At 42.0% G+C, this 20,995-nt stretch overlaps 1 protein-coding gene across 2 annotated transcripts in view; it reads left to right on the forward strand.

Moving 5' to 3' along the window:
* Positions 1-1,768: 1,768 nt before the first annotated feature.
* The window catches only part of LOC147198086 (neuroligin-4, X-linked-like), a 29,967-nt gene continuing 10,740 nt past the window's right edge, over positions 1,769-20,995 (forward strand). The window contains exons 1-9 of one of the 2 annotated variants that reach the window (XM_086123947.1): positions 1,769-1,860; positions 1,970-2,136; positions 6,156-6,301; positions 7,596-8,429; positions 9,421-9,573; positions 14,066-14,251; positions 14,532-14,982; positions 16,033-16,246; positions 19,637-19,761. In XM_086123947.1, the coding sequence (XP_085980073.1) occupies positions 7,958-8,429; positions 9,421-9,573; positions 14,066-14,251; positions 14,532-14,982; positions 16,033-16,246; positions 19,637-19,761 (1,601 nt within the window). In that variant the 5' untranslated portion in view covers positions 1,769-1,860; positions 1,970-2,136; positions 6,156-6,301; positions 7,596-7,957. Of the gene's footprint in view, positions 1,861-1,960; positions 2,137-6,155; positions 6,302-7,595; positions 8,430-9,420; positions 9,574-14,065; positions 14,252-14,531; positions 14,983-16,032; positions 16,247-19,636; positions 19,762-20,995 lie in introns of both variants that reach the window. The other variant, XM_086123948.1, reaches the window with a different exon arrangement.

Genomic DNA, 20,995 nt, shown 5'->3' on the forward strand with positions numbered 1-20,995 from the left:
GACTCGTCGGTGCAACAGTATTGTAGTGGAGAGACTTGGTCATGATGGTGTTCATCCCAAAATGTTAAATGCCTTTTTCGTCGTAAACCGCAGACCTTTTATAATTTCTTTATAATGCCAGTAACTAGTAGTATGTAGAATGTCATATACAGTATTTTTCATACATGCATGGAAACCCTTCCAAACACACCCGTGCCACGATAAATCCTGTATGTGTTCTTGATTGGCACTTGACCTCATCTGCTGCGTTCAGTTTTTTTCCCCGGTTCACGTATCATTTTTTGGCGATTCGCAAATAAAAGTGAATGGATGAGACCACTCAGCCATATCATACGATAAGAGGGGATGAAAATACTCCAAAAATGTCGCTGGGTTAGTGGAGCGTAGGCAGGCAAATGGGCAAGAGGAGGTGAAGCTCCCAGACAGCCCTATTGCAGGTTGACTGAAATTTAATTGGCTTGCCCATGATGTAAAAAAGATCTCACGTCAGGAGGGTTTGCAGGAAATTGAGAGACCCTCAGAGGAAGGCTTTTTTTTTTTTTGCCTTCAACATGTTCATTAAAGAGGAAAAGGGGGCAAGAAAAGAAAATTGTTTCTTTCTTATTGTCATAATTTGAAATGAAAATCGAATCGGAAGAACGTCTGTCCATCTAGTGTCTCTTATGCTTGTCCTCATTAGTTTGACGGTTTAAACTGGCGCCGACGCCAACTGAGCAAGAGGCGTGAAACACCCTCGACTGGTTGCCAGCCAACTGAAAGGCACGTACAAAACCACCAGTCATGCAATTTCGAGCCTTCAATGAAGCTAACAGTCAAGTTTTGGGGTTGTGAAAGGAAGCCAGCATACTCAGAGAAAACCCACGCAAGCAAACAAACAAGCCGGGGCTAATAATGGGGTTTCAATGTCACCATTTTATAATGGTAACATAACAAAAAAAAAAAAAAACACCCAACCCCCCCTAAAAGTTATCTCTCAAGCCCAGCGTACAACATAACATTAAAAGTAAAACTGTGAGAAAGACTTGATTTTTCATGATTTTGAAACTTCAGTTTGTTACTTGACAATTTTGTAATTTGTCAGGGTTGTTAACGACAATGTCCGGTGTGAATGTCAGATTTGCACTTTAGAGAGACTTGTGGATCTCTGATTGTCATTTTTAGTTTGGATTTCTCTCTTTCTCTCTCACTCTCTGTCTGTCTTCCTCTCTCTTCTTTCTTTCACTCTGTCTCTCACTATAAGGGACAACAAAAGAGCAGGACGGATTGTGGAGACAAAGAGCAGAAAGTCGCCAACGCTGTTGCGGCAGGTTGTCCCGACGTGACGAGTGTTCCGAAATGCGGTCGAACACGGTTGGAAGCGACTGCGGCTTGCATTACCACACAGACCCACACACATACGCCAGAATGAGAAAAAAAGGTCTGAGTATAGAATTGAATAGAATAGAACGAAGACAAATTCTCCTGGTCTGTTCCTGAAGAGGTCACTGTGCACCTTGGCATCACGAGCAACATTTTTTTGGTTTTTCTTTTCAACTCTACTTTTACTTACCAACTCTTGCCCCACAACAAGTGTGCGTGCGTGTAAGCATAGGTAGCTTTCATGTAACGGCATGCACATTCTCTCCCTCATAGGTGAACATCATTGGATCTGTGGCTGCACGCTGCATCACTGTCCAATCGCATTTCGGGGGAGCACCAGAGAAAGGGAGAGAGAGAGAAGGCTGGATGGGGAAGGGGGGGGGGGGAGTTAGCGAGGAAGAGAGGGGGGGGGGATTGATCATTCGTCCTGGGCCTTTCACATCTCATCGGACAACCACTTCAAATCCTCTCTTAATGGCCGCTATTGCATTTGGATTACAGGTTGTGAGGATATTTTTTTTTCTTTTTGAGAGAAGGGAATCTGTTCTGTGCTGTTTTTCATAATTGTGTGTGTGTGTGTGGTGCGGGGGGTGGGGTTGAGGGGGGGCAGGTTTGCACTCATAGGAGAGGACGAGCCCGCAAGCAGCATCGGCAGCATCAGCATTAGAAGTCGCATCTCCAAATATCCCATCCCCGACCACGTCGCGCTTCAGCCGCGGTGCACCAACGCGGACGTGCGCGCACATTTCAGGCAGCTCTCTGCAGCGCCGGACACAGGTTTGTGCTCTTTATTTAGTTGGCATCACAATATTTAGTCCAGCTATCAACTGCCAATGTATTTATTTTTTAAAATTGCATTATTGTTTGGAGTATTACTGTTGTTGTGAGGGGGAATGCGGCGTGCGAAGGCGCCCCGCGGGGATGGTTGCACGGTGGCAGGCTGCAGGGGTTTGTCCTGGTAAATGGAGCGTTATTCAGCAGCGTGTGTGCGCGTGATCACCACTGGAATGTTAACTAGCACCTTGGACAGCGCACGCACGTACGCACACACACTCAAACACACGCATGCACGCTCACTCCACCGCCGTGGTGGTGTGCTGGTGGGAGGAGCGAGGCTGATCACCTCCACACTGTCATATCTGTGCGTGCGTGCGTGTGATTAGACTGAATTGATGTTGCACTGTCTGGGCGTCTGCGTGTGTCATAATTCTGCCCTCTGGTCTGCAGGAAGTGATAGCAGCTGTATGCATGCATATGTGTGTGTCTGTGTGCGCTCGGGCGTGTGTGTGTGCGTGTATTGAAATGGATAAGGAGTTTGTTTTCGCCATTGGAAAAGAGAAAAAACCTGCACTTGTGCTCGGGGGCTTATAAACAGTCCTTCTGTGGGACAGAGATGAATACGAAAGCGCGCTCGTGCGTGAGTGTGCGAGGGTGTGTGTGTGTGTGTGTGTGTGTGTGTGTGTGTGTGTTTGTGCGTGTTTGGGAGAGAGAGACAGTCTAATGAAATTAAGATGTGCGCATTGCTGATTAAAAGGGAATACTCATTAATTCCTTGAAACGTGCGGTGTTTCCAGAAAGTAATAAGAAAATCTTTGTCTCACAATGGAGAAATTCGACAGCAGATCACAACGTATTTCAAATGTTGCAAAAGAAATCTTATTGTACAAAATTCGACACCAAACAATGACAAAGCCAAAACATTACTTTTGATGTTTGTGGAAATTTATGGGGGGGGGGGGCGTCCCTAAAAATAGCCTGCGGCATCATAGGAACCTAATTGCTGCCGAAGGGGCTTGAACAAAATATCGACTGTGAATACACCATGAACAAAGGAGCAAATATTTCAATTATCTTTTTTTTCCCACCTTGTCATTGTTGCACATTGTCAGTTGAAATTTCATGAGGTAAATGAACGGTCTGCGGTGAGGAAAAAGGCTACAAAACATGGGGGAGAAAAGAGACTGAATAGTTTGTAGACGCACTCTAATTATTGTGTGCGTGTACTGCACAATAAATGGACAACAAGGTGCATCTTTCAGTGGAGCACAAGAAACATGATGTCGGCCTGCAGTACATTTTCTTTCAATGAAGCGACACGGTGACCTATTGGTTCACACATCTGCCTCACAGTCTAAAGGTTTTGGTTCAAATCTTTACTTTCTGTGTGAGGTGTATGCCGAATTTTTCCCCACACACCAAGAAGATGCTTGTTTGGCTCACTGAAGACTTGGAATTGTTCGTAGTTAATGCACGGGGTTGTCTATTAGCGCCCTGTGATTGGCTGACAAGTCCAAGGTGTCACCCATTGACTCCAGGGAAGACAAACACTGTAGAAAATGGAGAACTCTTTTGAAACATTTTTTTTAAGCCAAATTATGGATCAAAATGTAAAATTCTGAAGATGATGCAACGCTGAGCAAGGATTGATTGTCAGTTGCCACGTGGGCAAGTGAGCGTGTCGTAAAGATGTAGTGGCACAGTGGGCTTGGGGAAATGCTAAGGTTAGCCGCTAGTCAGCTAACTGTCGATTGCATAGCTCCTCTACACTTGTTATCAAGGGTAGGGTGCTTGAAATTTGACAGCACTTTTGATTTCTACCTCATGGCTTGTCATTATAAGTATGAGTTACTTGTTTGACCTTAATAAATATGACAGCAGTTAATTCATTTTTACACGTGTGGCAGTGAGTGTTTGAATAGTGACATACGTGAGACCCCTCTCCATTTTGAAATTGTTAGTGTTAGACACTCACTTTATTTTTCAATGTTTTACATTTGGTGTCCTTTTATCCGTTTTCCAAGATGCTTTTTCTAGCTACTCTCGTTGGTCAAAACTGCCTGGGAGATTGACACGGGCGGACAGGAGACGATAAGTTAGCTTAATGCTAGCTAGCTGGTATGAATAGTGAGTGATTGAATGAGGCTTTGCAAAGAGATTTGGAGAGCAAATGGTGTGCTACGTCTGTGCACTCCATTTTGATCGAAAAGGTTCACTGAATTAAATGTGCCTAATGCTACAGTGGAACAAAAATATTCAATATATTCTTTAGGAATTAAACCATTTCCTTGTTTATGATCAACACTTGGGCCTACTATGTGACTGTATTTCAATGTTGGCCTTATCTTGGTACTTTGATAAGTATTTTTTTGAGGGGGCACTTGATGTAAAAACTTGGAGAACCATTGGATTCTATCATATGTATTTATTTGTATAAAGTGATCACAGTCTTGTGTCAAATAAAAGCAACACACCTTTGCTGTCACGAGATGTGTTGAAAGAAGCGTAGAAAACATGCTTCACTCATCCGGATACAAAGTTAGAAACCTCCAAGCTCTTGACAGAATCAAAGTCCTTTCAAGTGTTGGCACTCTTCTTCACAAAAACAACAACAACAAAAAAGAATGTTGCTATCGCTCACTTTGAGGAACAAACTGGCTTCATTTGAACAGTCTGAGTGTGAAAGTTTATCCAAGGAGTTGATGTTTTTCCCGCAGTCTTTCCCTCCAACCAACTAAAGTTTTTCAACATAGCGACTTTGAACGACTGGTTCCAATATCTCGATGTGATGGACATAATAGGGACATTTTTCACAAAACGAGACATAAGTAGACAGATGACACTTCTCTTCATGTTTCTGTTTTGTGTTGGTGCCCTCGAATATGGCGCCGGAAACGAAGCATTGTGGGGTAAAATGAAGTCAAAGTGTTATGAAACTGTTTCCCCTGGAATCCCTTGAAGTACATTTCATTCTTTCATATGCTGTAAAATATCCTTGAGCCCTCAGCATGTCATGTAAAATAAGCAGCTCCCAACCTTATTTTGTGCCACATGTTCCTTAGGAAGCAGTGTTTGTGAGTCTTGCATTCTTTCTCCTCAACAGACCGGACCAGTCTTGAGTTAATGGGAGACAATGACACCCAAGGTGTGTCATTTCCATCCAGTCTACCCTGTAAAATTTGTTTTTGTCGTTGTCATAACCGAAAACCCCTCTTTGCAAAGATAGCATGTTGAAAATAGAAACTTGTAGCCTCTTGTCTGCCTCATATGGCCTTTTCCTCTTTGCAAAGAAACTCTCCAAGGACTTTTGGTTTTTACTCATTTTTGCTCGCTTCTGGGTTTACTTTTTTGGGCAAGTACAACATTTCAAGGCATTTTAAAAACAAGGAACAAAAAACATTAAAAAAAAAAGACAGCTTACCTAAATTATGAAAACGAGATACACTGAAAAAAAACATTTAAGTGCTTTAATTAAGGGTGAAAAAAAAGAAAAAAGTTCTGAACCCACATTTCAAAACATGACTGATACAAGCGGTGTGCATTGAGGCACAGGTGGATGCACCTGATATTTAAAATAAAATTTCTTTCAAACTCTGAACAACAGTAAAATATTTTTTGTTGAGTCTCTGATTCTATGACTTAAAAACATTCCCTCTGGCAGTTCAACACTGCCGGAGATTAATTCAATTTCCATCATTTCCTCTTGGGGAAATATTTGGAAATCCTAACCTTTGATCGACCTTCCACTCTATACGCGCGCGCGTGTGCGTGTGCGTGTGCGTGTGTGTGTGCATGATAAAATTAAGTCAGTGTATTTGTAATTGCAACTGTACTGTGCTGGGGATACAAACACTGCGTGCATGTGTGAGACCGAGATAGAGAACGTGTGTGCGCAGGCTTCCTAACACCACTCGGGTCAGGAGCTCATGTGTGTTCATGGTTTAATTAAGCGTGTGACGTGACTCTCCACCCTCTCAACACTAACCCACTTCCCCCATGCACCACTTTGCCCTCCACAGGATCTTGGGATGCGTGCACTGGCGTAGCAGGGGAGTGACATATGTCTGCAGCTCACACTCGCACACATCAGTCCTGACACGCCGACACACCAGTTCAAGCTGAGCAGTCACCATGAACGGCAGTGTTTCCTTTTTTATTTACACATGTAAGTCTATTATGGGTGTGGGTATGTGGAGAAAAGTACACACATGCATATATATATATATATATATATATACTGTATATATATATGTGTGTGTGTGTATATATATGTATGTATGTCTGTATATATGTATATATATATATATATATATATATATATATATATATGTGTATGTACAGTATGTATGTGTGTTATAATATAAATATTTCAAGCATGAACAGCCTTTTAAGGTCCATTCCATTCAGATTCAAGTCCTGACTTTGACTACGCCACTACCAAACCTTCATTTTTTAAAAGTCATTCAAAAGCCAATTTGCTGGTGTGTTTTGGATCTTTGTCCTGGCAAGTGACTCAACTCACTTTAGAAAAAGCGTCCGTAAATGAGAATTAGAAAATGTTTTCAAAAAAGCTCTCCAAACTGTTTATTGCCACTCTCAGTTGAAGGTTGCTGTCAAACTAAACATAAAAGAGAGAGAATTAAACGTGTGTTCATACAACCACATAACCTGCTAATGCGAATCTACAATGGGAAACTCCATTGGCACCCGGGTTTACAATTATCGTTTTTTTGTAGCGGTGCTTTTGCTCCCCTTTAAGCAATGTATACAAACATTGCTTTAACACATGGAGACAGATGATCTGTGAAGAATGACTTACATTACTGCTGCACTGAGAAGCTGAGATAGTGACTAGCTCTCAAATACAGTACTGTATATTCCTATGTCTGTCTTATAAAGGCCCGAGGTGGCCAACATTGGAATGAGCAGCACAATGTGCATTGAGGGAGAGTGACAAAAGCTACTGAATGTGCATTTTTAAATAAAAAATTCTGCTTAATTCATGTTTTTATTAAGTATAACATTAAGGACTGCATTTGTTTCTCACAAAAAAAAAACTTACAAAATTATTTGGTTGTTTGTTGCTGGAAAAAATCACTGGCATTTGTCTTCATTTCAGTCGGGAAAAATGTTTTGAGATACTATTGTTGTTCGAGTTACAAGCCTCGACAGAGAACAAATTAAATTTGTATCTGAAGGCACCACTGGAATATAGTCTTGAAATTTGTCATCAGTAATTTATACAATACAATAAAAATGTTAATTTTGCTCTAATTTACAGCTAAATTGAAAAATCTGAGAAACGGATAATTTCCCAGCGGTCTTCATTTCTTTTCAGAGCGCATGTGTGTGACATTCTGGCTTGATTTACACTTCGATATCATTGACGAAGACTAATGATGTCATTCTGTCCTTTCCTTTCTCCATCGCTGCTTCCTCCTCCTCCTCTTCTCTTCCAGGAGGCAGTTTGGGCTTGTCATGGGGTTGAGCGGAAGGAGAGAGTGACAGAGGAACAGTGATGCTACTGTTTACATAACAAGACATTCACACACACACACACATGAACACACTCTCGATTTGCCAGCACGGGATACACACACAGACGCAAAGGGAATGACGCCAAGTGACTCACCACACACTCAGAGGCACTGAATGACACACACACACACACACACACACACACACAAGAGGGAAAAGTTATTTGCAAGGGTCAGGGTGTGTGCGCGCGATGTGTTTATGGGCCAAGCTGCATGAGAATGCCGGATACCACTGAAGGCTCGTAAACCATCATAAAACGGACATTACCCAATATCCCTTCGCCATGCCCGAGCCGACGAGGAGAAGGCGAGCTTCTCGGCAAGCCTCGTCTCTCCTCAGACTCATCTCCTCGCTGCCCGCCGTCTGTCTCCTCCACCTCAGCCTGTGCGCAACCCGCTCGTGGGCCCAGCAGACGGTGCCCATCGTGTCCACGACGCAAGGGCGCATCCGTGGCATCCTGACCCCACTGCCTTCTGACCTCCTGGGCCCTGTCATCCAGTACCTGGGGGTGCCCTATGCCAGGCCCCCGACCGGGGACCGGCGTTTCCAAGCGCCCGAACCGCCTTTACCGTGGCCCGGAATCCGGAACGTGACCCAGTTTGCGCCCGTTTGCCCGCAGTCCTTGGACGAGAGGAGCATACTGGGAGATATGATGCCCTCGTGGCTCACGGCCAACCTGGACATAGCGGCCACCTACCTGACCCACCAGAGTGAGGATTGTCTCTACCTCAACATCTACGTGCCCACCGAAGAAGGTGAGGATGCATGTCAAAGTCTCAGCATTCCTAACTGGCATCCAAAGACAAAAAAAGGTCTTACGGTAAACACAGAAAGCCTTGCGTGGTTGCATTTCACCATTCACAAATCCATCCATTCATGTGGATGCCGTCAAAGCCCTGCTTACTGTGAAGTGGTGTCAAGGTACACGTATACACAAAATAATCATAATAATCATAAATAAATCCTCCCTTCCAATCGAAATTCTGCATGTGCATGTACACTTGCATTTACAGTTTTTCTTGAATGGTAAAACACTTTTTGTCTCTTGAAAATTGAATGCAGCGAGCTTTCTGAAATGCTTTGCCTCCCAGTTCAGCTTCGCTTTGTACAGCAGTTACCTTCATTTTACTCTTGGATGACTATTAAGTATGTTACAATGTTTCTCACGTTGCCAGTACAGTAAGTGAATGTTTTTTGATGACTTAGGTCTGACCTTGAAATTACTATCTAGTATTTCTTGTTGTAATTATTAAAACAAAACAAAAAACGATACCAATAATTTGGAAATGAGCATACTAGATCAGCTTGTGTTTGACATTAGTGCTTCCGCTGTAATTCTTCCTTTTGCATGCACGAGCTGGAGCTTAAAATGCAGACACCTGCGCCAGTTGCTGTGGGGTTTGCGCCTCTACTTGTGGAGAGAAGTGAGAAGGACAAAGACCCACTCATGCATGCAGAGTGGTTCATACATGCCGAGTGCATGCACACACAAGCACGCGCGCGCACACACACACACACAATTTTTTTCTCCATAACTAAAATGAAAACTATCACATGCCTCCATTTATATCCACTTGTAGAAAGATTAAGATAAGAGGGCCGGGGGGCAAAGCAGAAGGATGCAGGGGAGGTTCCACCTGCTCGCAGATTGATTTGACGCATACAAACAGACAGGAGGCCAATCAAGCTGTCACTCGCTATTACACACACACACACGCAAATTCATTGTCACTCTTCTTCTCTCAGACATTCACGAGGAGGGTGGGCAGAGGCCCGTGATGGTCTACGTCCACGGCGGCTCATACACAGAAGGCACCGGCAACATGATGGACGGAAGCGTGTTGGCGAGCTACGGCAACGTCATCGTCATCACGCTCAACTACCGCTTGGGCGTGCTCGGTAAAGTAATACCGTACTCAGAAATGATGTGCAAAAGTGTGCAAACTGCTGCGCTATAGCCCCCAACTACTGCTGAGGAGGACCGACTCAATGTCAGATTATGATTTTTTTATTTTTCATTTAATTAATTTTTTTTAACCTAAAGTATCAATGGCTGGTATTGGCAGCCTTTATGAGTACAGTACCTGACACCATATAATAAGGCCGGTATGGGCTCAATACTTTACCCAGTGTTGGTGTTTGGTATATCCCCAATTTCAACATTACATATAATGATACATAACATATTTTCTCATATAAAGGCAAGGGGTGTTTACTCAACTGAACTAAGTTCCAGGGATGTGTTCGGGCAGGGCACTTATGGAGGCGGAGGGTTGTATTTGTACAAATCCATTTTCTAAAGAAGAAAACAAGATTGTATTTGACAAATAAATGATAACACTTGACTGGTTGGTGACTCCACCTGTTGTCTATAGGCTTCAGCTTTTTTCAATTAGAAAGAGCTATGACGAAAAGAAGCGCCTCTCTTCAGTTCAACATAGCTGCTTGGCATCAAGATGCCACCAGATGGCACCATAGCAATATATAGTTTTTATATTAGACATGGCTCTGGCTTGAGCACAAAACCAGCAAAGTGTTGGGTTATTCAGCAAAGAACGGCGGATAAGAATCTTAATTTGTTTGCATTTCAAATGTTCTCCTCATGCTTGTCATGTTTCCCTCTGCCTTAGCTGTGAATGCGAGCGTGGATGCTTGTTTGTCTTTATGTGGCCTGCCAAGTGTGGTGTGTGGTTGGTGGTGTATTGATTAGTTTGGGTCCAGCCTCTCTTAGAGCTCAGGCCGTTTGAGGAAATACAGTAAACGATCTGGGCACCCTGCAGACCGTGTGTTCATTTTTTTACTGTTCTAAATGAGTGTTCTGTATCCTCCGTAAAACATTTGTTTGTATGCAAACAATGCATGCTGAACTTTACCTTTTATTTTTATTTACCACTCTGCCCTTTAGAGAGGAGCAGCAGCAGTATAATTACCAATGATGCTATTTTTGGCCCGCTAATAACATTGCACACTTGCTGAATGAGAATTAAACCGGATGAGCAGAGCTCATTTTTTGGGGTGTGTGAATTGGACTGAAAAAGCTGCAGACAAGCAGAAAGGTCAGCACGTACATACCTGAACATATCATACACACAATTGATTAAGTGATTTTACAAACATGTTCAATTAATACAACAAATATTGTATTAAAATAAATGGAATCAATTGAAAAATATTCCCTAGCAACCCAGCCTGCCCACCAAATTTTTAGCCCAATGTCAAAATGCTGACGCATGACTCTAATGTAATGCAATGTAATGAAATACAATCTATTCTTATATAATATAGAAACATTTAATACTGTACATTCCATTGTGAGACAAATAAAGGTTTTCTTATCTTATTAATACTATAATGTACCTGTGATAAAGCTAAATGAGCCATCCTAATATTAATTAATCTTGTCTTGTACGACACCCGTTGCAATGTGTTAACTTTATCTTGACGGGTTAGTGCACAAAGCCTCCATTGATTGAATATGATGTCATCCTGACCGCATTGATAAAACACAAATAAGAAAAATTTAAAAGAAAAACACAACTGGCATCATTTTTATGTGAGGTACTGAGCATATAAGCAGATATGTTACATTATATACTTTTGCGCAAGCACATTATTTTTTTTTTCAAAAGTAATCATACATTACACCGCTATTCCCATGAATAATGATGATGCCATTCGCGCCCACTACTTCTCCAATGTGTTCACAAGGTTTGCGAGCTGACACAGCATGTTTTCTCATTCGTGATTAGTAATCATTTTCCCCTGAAGTGGTATTAAATATGTAGTTAAAAAAATGTATGCGAGAAGCATTTATGTGCTCAGTTTCCTTAAATAATTAAAAAGCATATTATATATTCCATCTTTAAGAGCAGTTCCACATGCAAATCATGAAGATAATTTTGCGCGTAAGGTGGAGGCGCGTATCTTTGCGAAGATGTTCAAGCCCAATGACTGTGGCTGAGGTTTTTACAATTAAAATATTCAACAAAAAAAAAACCCAAAAATGAAATCACAGTGTCATGTAATGTTGACTGGGCCTTGGAGGATTGCTTCAACGATCATGAAACATTGATCCCATGTTCCACCCATGTTGGATGGCATGGTTTTACAAAAGCTTCACAAATGGCGTCACCCATTTTTCGAGTGCAGTTTTTGGGAGAAAAACAACGAATGATGCTCTCGTTTCAATTCAAAATTCACTTAGTCATTGTGAAATTGTGATTGGTTGCATGAAAATCAGCATTTTGAAATCTCTTCTAAATCTTTCTCAACGGGAAAAGGGTGCAGTGCTTTCCCTGTTGGGGAGGAGATCCTCGTTCAAGTTTCTTGGGCTCTTGTTCACAAGTGAGGGAAGAGTGGAGCGGGTGATCGACAGGCAGAGTGGCGCAGCGTGTGCTGAGGTGCAGACTCTCTCTATCGGTCTGTTGTGATGAAAACGGGAGTTGAAAAGGTGAAGCTCTCGATTTGCCCGTCTCTCACCTATGATCACGGGTTGTGGGTCATGACCTAGCCAGCTAAATTGCGGACACAAGCGGCCGAAATAAGATTCCTCCCCAGAGTGTCTGTGGTCTCCCTTAGAGATAAGGTGAGAAGCTCGGTCATCTGCGATGGACTAAAACTAATGCCGCTGCACGTCCGCATCGAGAGGAACTGGGGGAGGTGTTTGGGCACATCCCATTTGGAGATGGGACACATTAAGGGGCTAGAATCTTGAGCGGGGCTAGAATCTTAAAAAATGTTGCAGGCTCAATTCACATTTACTCTAATTTCTTCTAAAGTATTTAGGTGAAGGATTGCACGCATTTAGATTTGAAAGAATATTGCTTGGTGAAAACGAATGGGGCTGTCCCATATTAATTAAACAACAAACCTCAGGACTCCTCACAAAGACTGAAGTCTCTGGAGAAGGTATAGTCTGGACTTTCCTGCCCCTGAGACCCAACCGTGGCGTTTGCAAAACTGAATGAGTTTTCGGGATTGTTGGATCCTCCTAATGGCGATTCATTTGTCAAAAGAATTATGTAAAGCCATTCCAAGCAGGCCTTCTCATCGCCTGGTACTTGGGCCCCAATGATTTGAGCTGAGGAGAGGCTCATCGGTTTTAACAAATGACACAAATCTGCTGCTTCTTCATGGATGTATACCCCCAAAAAAATAAAAATAAAAATGGTTCATTAAGTTTGTTGAATGGCTGGAATTTTAATGACTATTCAGGTCGACCAGAACGATCCCGTTTGTGTTTTAATCATCTGCGTCTTCTGTGTTTACATCACCTCCATTAAGATCATGTTCATCATCATCATCCTCCATCACGGGTGGCGGCGTCTTCACCCGTTCATCAAACTTGTTGGATGTGTGAGGTGAGCCGGCGGATGCAAATCACGCAGTTTCTTTCTCCTCTTCCTAATCGTATTCGGCAGGAACTCGAGCATATCTTGAACAGTCTTACAAAATTCCAATGCTGACCCAGATTTTAGTGTGAACGCATACAGAAGATTCAAAGCGACCCAAAAAAGAAACCAGCTTTAATTAGCCATTAATATGCTGCTTGTTTGAGAGGATTACTAGTGTGGGTTATAAAATGAATGAGTTTCACTTTTTTTTTTCTCATTCATTCCTCTCTCATTGCACTGACTGAGCTTCTGCACAGTTGAGATTCTTTAAAAGCCGAGTGTTGAAATTGTGTCCAACGGTGGAAGCTAGCTAGCCTGAGGATGGCTTGAAAGCCGTGAAATATATTTGCAAATTAAGAGTTTCAAGACAGTGTTAAGGTTTCAAGCAAAATGTAAGAGTAAGGCCTTCAAGGTCGGGTGAGGGTTTGAAGTTAGGGTTCATAAGAACAGTCTCAAGACAGCGCGTGGCTTCCAAATTTCGGCTAAGATTAGGGTTTGAAGCCAGGGTTCGATTTTAAATTGGGGTTTAGTATTAGGGTTTCAAGTTAAGGTTGAAGCAAAGGTTTGGGGTTCAAGGTAGACTTGTAAAGGGTTTCAAATTGGGGTCACAAGAAAGGTTTAAAGTTTCAAAACAGGGCCTCAAGCTTGCTTTAGAGCTGCAAGTCAAGGTCCATAATTAGGGTTTCAAGCGAGTGTATGGGATTGAAATTGGGGTTTCAAGAACGAGATATGGTGTCAAGCAAAGATTTTTTTTTCTATTTCATCTTAAGACAGAATAGGGTAATTGTGTCTAGCCAGGTTGATGTTTTCAAACGACACGATCCAGCATGGGTTAAGGGTGCAAGCTCGATTAAGCTTTCAAATAAGGATTTGAAAAAATGGTTTGGGTTTCGAACCTGGGTTACTTTCCAAGCAGCTACACACCTTCAGCGCGAATTGTGTACATTATTGAATATGATGATACACGCGGTGTGTTGACACAGCGTGTGCTTCCGCAGGATTTCTGAGCACGGGGGACCAGGCCGCCAAGGGCAACTATGGCCTACTGGACCAGATCCAAGCTCTGCGCTGGGTCAAGGAGAACATCGCGGCCTTCGGAGGAGACCCGAACAGGGTGACCGTGTTCGGATCCGGAGCCGGCGCTTCTTGCGTCAGTCTCCTCACTTTGTCTCACTACTCCGAGGGTGAGTAAAAAAACTAAAGCTGCAGTCACCATGTTAGCCACATTCTTTTAGTTCAATAAGTAACATTAAAAATTACATAAAAATAAATAAATAAATAAAAATGATGGATAGTAGCCAGAGACAATATTCAAACTCTAAACGTGACAGCTATGTGGCAGACATGATAGTCAATTTTCCAGAGTGCTATTCATCACCCCACAGTTTAAATTCTAAATACAATAATAATACACACACCTCCTCCTCGGAGCGTGATTACAATTTGTCTTCCTGTCTGCTACAGATTTGTTTCACAGGGCCATCATCCAGAGCGGCAGCGCTTTAGCCAGTTGGGCTGTCAACTACCAGCCCAGCAAGTACGCGCGACAGCTGGGGGAGCGGGTGGGCTGCGGCATCGACGACAGCACCCAACTGGTGGCCTGCCTCCAGGGCCGCAGCTACAGGGAGCTCGTGGAGCAGCACGTCACGCCGGCCAAGTACCACACGGCTTTCGCGCCGGTGATCGACGGGGATGTGATACCGGACGACCCGCAGATCCTGATGGAGCAGGGGGAGTTCCTCAACTACGACGTGATGCTGGGGGTGAATCAGGGCGAGGGGGTGAAGTTCGTGGAGGGCATCGTGGACTCCGAGGACGGCGTCACGGGCGAGGACTTCGACTTCGCCGTGTCGGACTTTGTGGATAGTCTGTATGGATACCCGGAGGGCCGCGACACGCTCAGAGAGAGTATCAGGTAAAAATGTTTGCATAATGTTTTTAAGTCGTAGTGTCGCCGTTTTACATTTTTCAAAGGACGGTTAATGTTTTACAAGTTAGAAATAAATAATTCAGATGTGAGAATGTGTGACCTAAGGTTTTAAAGTAATCTTGCATTTAAAGTAGCGTTTGCGTTTCAAAGTAGGGTTTTAAACTAGGGTGAAGGTTTCAAGGTTGAGTTTTGAACTAGGGTTTGGGTTTCAAAGTAGGGTTTTAAATCTGGGTTAGAGTTTCTAATAAGCGTTAAAAACACTAGAGTTAGCGTTTCAAAGTAGGTATTGTAAGAAGGGTTACAAATTAGGGTTAGGGTTTCAAAGGAGAGTTTTAAACAAGGGTTCAGGTGAGATTTTCAAGTAGGGTTTTAAACTAAGGATAGGGTTTTAAGGTAGGGTTTTAAACAAGAATATTACACATTGATTCCCAATGACACATTTGAAAAAGCATTTGTTACATTCGATAACATCTCACATCATTCCATAGTTCTCAATCTTTCTCCATCTTTTTCAATAACAATCAAAATCATTCCATGTCCTGATATTTTCTCCATTCAGCATTTCAGACTTTCAGAAAATTGCAAACTTCTAGTTTGGATTATAACTCTGATAATTTTTTCTTGTTAACTTTTGTTCGTCTCAGTCCCTAAATTGGCTCAAGTTCGTTGTAATGTATTCAGAGGCTGAATAGGAAAACAGCTTCATGATACATTAGCACGTCATGTCTCTTTCGCTTGAGTGCTAAAGGACTCGTTTTGAGCGGTGGTTTGTTACAATCACGTTGCTAAGCAACTGTCGGAAAATGACTCGGAAATGGCGCTTGTTTCTTCTGTTTCCTGCAACCGCATGTGACATGGCAACTAGTTTACATTCAACGGAGCATTTCTGATGACTTGAAGCCACCATATTTTTCAGCTGTTCACTGGCCGACACAAAAATCCATGTTGTCATGTATCTTCGTGGTGAATGATTGATCGATAATGTCCTGAATTGATTGGCTCAACTAACAGGCCTTTCGTGTTTCTATCCGAAAGGTTCATGTACACGGACTGGGCCGACCGTGACAATGCCGAGACCCGACGGAAGACTCTGGTGGCGCTGTTCACAGACCACCAGTGGGTGGCTCCGGCAATCGCCACGGCGGACCTCCACGCACAGTACGGCTCACCCACCTACTTCTACTCCTTTTACCATCACTGCCAGAGCGAAGCCACGCCCCCCTGGGCAGACTCCGCACACGGTGATGAGGTAAGATAACCCCGTTAAATCCTTATATTGAATTGTTTTTGTTATTTTGTGAGTCCCAGACATGACATTTGGGAAATATTTTTCAATTATGGCCACAAAATACTGCAATAAATAACTAAGGAATAATGTGGGCACCCAATACTAATTTGTGGCAGTAAAATAACTGTTGCTTCATTGTGGCCAGTTGGATAAGCAAATCAAGCACACCATCTGTGGCCAGAGCAATACAATGGCCAAGGATAGTGTTGAATTAAATTTGAGGCTGGGGATGAGCAGTAAAGATATTCTGAAAAGCTTACCATCACAAGGAATTATTCATTGTGTATTGCTACGGTATTATTTCTAGCAAACGTATGCTCCATATGCTTACCTAGGCGTCCAAGTTGTTCATAGGAATGATCTTCAACCCCAAATTAGTATTTTGTGCGCATGTTATAACATTTTGTGGTCACAAATGAGCATTTTGTCTCAATGTCATTTCTGAGGCTCTGTGCAACTAAAAAACGGAAAAAAATGATCATGGAAATTTGGGGGCTGAAAACGCAAATGTTCTATGATTTGGAGATGTACTGAATGTTTGGTGAAAAATAATGCCCCAATATTCCAAGATTTTTGGGGGATTCCAATCCCATAGGTCTTAATACGAGTGTGAATGATTCTTTTGTCTATATGTGCCCAGTCCAGGGTGTACCCCGCCTCACGCCCAAAATCAGGGCGAGAGGCAAGAGGGAATCTACGCAAGTACTGAGAGAGCATGCAAACTCAAGATTTGAGCCCCAATTCTTGTATCATGCTAAGCATTAAGCCATATTCTTTACCGTTAATTGTATACATTAAGGAAGCATGTTCACTTTTTGACAGCTGAGGGGAAATTTCACCTTGAGAGAGGGGCACTGTGACAATGATTGACATGTGAGACCGTCCAATGATTGCATGATCTTGATACCAGCAGTACTTTGAGGGAGGAACACCGAGCACATAGGTTTTACTTTGTAAGCCAACCAAATTGAAGTTCAACTCAACAATAATTGTGGTCAAAACTTACCGAGCACATACATTTTCAATATCAAATTATTTCACACCAGACCTATTTATTATACAAGAACAGACTATATGTTTTTAGAAGACTTTAGTATCTAAAGGCAGAATGTTAGCAGCTAATGGAGATGGACTGCGGCAGCATCTCTTCACGCCCACCTGCACGCTGCGATCCTGAAAGTGTGCCGAAAAGGCCTTCAGACAGTTTTTTCCTCGTCAGATTCATAAATATGTAGCTATTTCTTCCGCCTCTCTTTTACGACTCCATTAAACGGACCGCGCTTCTCGGGTCGGACATGCTAATGTTAGCGTAGCTGCAGCTAAGGGGTCTGATGTGCCTGACTGTTTCTTGTGGTTGATCAACATAAATCTAGCAACAGAGGAGAGGTGTTGCGCTCATGGTTGCCTGCGGTAATAATCACGCTTGTGGAAAATATTATATATTACAGTGATAATAAAACTGGCAAACCGCAAATCTCTTGTGAGCAGTAGCACACTGTCATCCGCTCAACCCACAACGTGGAGATTGGATTTTTTTATTGTCGACGCTAGACTGAAGATGTGTAAAAGATTAATGGTTAAAGAGATTTAAAAGATTCAGAGAATGTTTGGTGACTTTAGAAGAGCTTCTTATTATACCTAACCTGCGTGAAGGCTTTTTAATTCACACAGTTTTCAATATTCCTTTTTCAGACATTTTTTGGATATTTACCTGGAACTATATTAAGTATAATGAAATGAAACATCCAAATTTGTAATTCTATGGATGAATGATAAAAATAGCAACTTACTACAATACGCAAGCAGGCGAATCTTTAAAATGACTGGATTTAGTCATGTTTGGGCTTTAACAGAAGTCAGCATTTTACAAAATGTTGCCAGTCTGTCATTTGTCATCCGTCAGTGGCCTGGCCGTCAATTTTTCAAGCTGAACCAAACTGTAATGGTTAGTCGGTCAGTCCGTCATGTTGTTTTAACCGCATTTCCGAGAGAAAATTTCACCGGTCCGCTAATCTTGCTATCATCAGTCTGTCAGCCCCCCCCCCCCCTCCCTCTCTAAAAATGTCATTGTCCAACAGATAATAAAATCCACTGTGATAAAAATGATAAATGGAGTGCACTATATGTCAGTGTATCTACATCATAGGCTGGGAGCTCTACACACACATACACGACCATACATTTCACATAACACTTATTTGCCAATCTACTGACCTGTAAAAGTAAAGTGGAAGCATGCTGGTGGCTGCCTGCAGCTGTTTTAACCCCTAAAACACCAATCGGTTTCAATTTAAAATTTAAAATCGCAAATCCTAACCAGAATGTTGCTTTGCATTGTTGCCAAGGTGAAATCCAATCCAAGTCGATTGTACCCCAACTCCTGTTCATAAATGCTCGTGGTCTGCTTCTTCTTCTGCTTGGTTCATTGGTGAATTACAGCTCTTTGGTGCATACTGCCACATACTGTACAGGAGGCACAAAGCTCACTTTATTCCACTTTAGTTAATGGCCCCTTTTTTTCAATTTGCACTCGACAAATACTCCATCGACTAAAAAAAACAAAACTAAAACTAGTTGTAAAACTAAAGAAAAATGAAGCATTTAACAAAAAGATATAAATTCCAATAAAATCTAAGAAACCAGCTTTAAAAACAAATTAAAACTAACTGAAAACAAAAGTGAAACCAAAATAAAAACCATGATGAAAAATACTAAACTATTGTAATCCAGTCCTACCGACTGCTGTCAGGCTGCTGAATAAAAATAGCAACAATAATATTAATAATAATTAAATGATGTGGAAAACAACTGTAAATAGCACTGCGATTTATCCATTTTGTATTTATATTGCACTTAATCGAATGATGTTTGTTTGTTTTTTCTTCTTTCTGCCTACATTCTTGCTGCTGGAGGCTGTAAATTTCCCCAGTGTGGGACAAATAAAGGATATCTTATCTTAAACACTCAGATACTTTCATAGTCCGCACTCAACACTCACTATGTGTGCGTCTGTGCATACGTGCGGCTCTGCGAATAGTAGGACACGGTCGCACTGGATCTCAGTTCCCAAATGATCAGACGCGACCTGTCAAGCTGAAGATGAGTTTAGAGAAATGACTTTCAGCTCCCTCAAGCATGAAGACGTGTCTACCTCCGCTGACACTGTGACATCACATTTTGCCATGAGTCATTTAAACTTAGGTTTCCTGTCAAGAGAATGTAACCTGTCACACAAAAGGCCCTCTCCCACCGACATCTGTGTGTGTGTGTGTGTGTGTGTGTGTGTGTGTGTGTGTGTGTGTGTGTGTGTGTGTGTGTGTGTGCGTGCGTGTGTGCGTGCGCGCCGCATAGGTGCCGTACGTGTTTGGCGTGCCCATGGTGGGTCCCACCGATCTCTTCAACTGTAACTTCTCCAAGAATGACGTGATGCTTAGTGCCGTGGTGATGACCTACTGGACCAACTTTGCCAAGACGGGGTGAGTGTTTACATAAGCACACGGTTGTTGTGTCTTTTAACTGACTACTGCAAGAAGCCAAAAGACAAAAGCACAGCTTCAGCATTCTTCACATCTATTTATATCAGCCCTTCAAGACACACGCATTCATTTGTAATTTGTTTTTTTTTTTAAAAGCTGCAGTGCGCAACTTTTGCTAACCCCCCTTTGGCCAGACTACAGTTACTTCCATGCATGGGCGTATTTACTGGAGACCTTTTTTCCCCATCTCAATATAGCAGCCATAAAAATATGGAGCAATGATTATTACATTATACTGGGTGTTGCAAAAAAAAAAAAAAGGGGGGAAATAGATGTACACAACTACATGTCAGCGAAACAAAATTAAGTAGGTCTTATGTTGAAAAATAAAAAATGTATTCATCAAAGCTAAAACAATATGTTCAAATGGGTTTTCTCACCGATTTCATAAAGCTTCACAGAAAGCAATATGAGCACCGCCTGTGAGACGAAACGGTTTCCTTTTTTTCATTCCTCTCTGAATGTTTGGTACCATATCCAAATGTACTTTGTCGTTGGTGTATTTTTAGTGAATTTCCTGAAAAAAAGCACACTGCAAGGGCGTGTTTGACCTTGTTCAACGACATTCTCACACGCAGTCTTTTTATTGCTCGTAAATGTCATTTTTCAATCTTGACCCGTAAAATAAGAAAAAGCAAACATAAAATTAACATTAAAGTTAAGCTTCATCATTTGAGCAAAAAATTGACTATGCTCTGTAATATCGACTACCTTGTGAGCCGCAGCTTGCATCAACTAAACAGTATTCTGTGAACGTGTGTCCTCCTTAGGCTAGAGCAGTGATTCCCAATCTCTCTTGCTCTCTTGTCAGTGGATCAATTAAATGAGCCAAGGCACATGTTTTAAGTTTGAAAAATCGCATGTTACACCACCAAATACACTTGTCAGAAAAAGAGGATACAAATGTCAATTTCATCGTTTTTGCCATATAATAGATCATTTATTTGTTCTTGATGTCATTATAAATTGCCAGCATAGATAGAGGGACAAAGATACATTATTTGCAAATAAATCATTTTCTCACCAATTAAGTGAAAGCCCTAAAATTCCCACTATAGAATTGAAAATATGCCCGACTAGAATAAAGGAAAAAAATGGACATTCATTGGAAAAAAAGGAGAAAAATATTTCACATTGTGAATACACGCTGCCTGTGTGGGCAGCACAAGAGCAA

This window comes from Hippocampus guttulatus, chromosome 11, assembly GCF_054856545.1.
Source record: "Hippocampus guttulatus isolate MCC_2025c chromosome 11, RoL_Hgut_1.0, whole genome shotgun sequence".
Taxonomy (NCBI): domain Eukaryota; kingdom Metazoa; phylum Chordata; class Actinopteri; order Syngnathiformes; family Syngnathidae; genus Hippocampus; species Hippocampus guttulatus.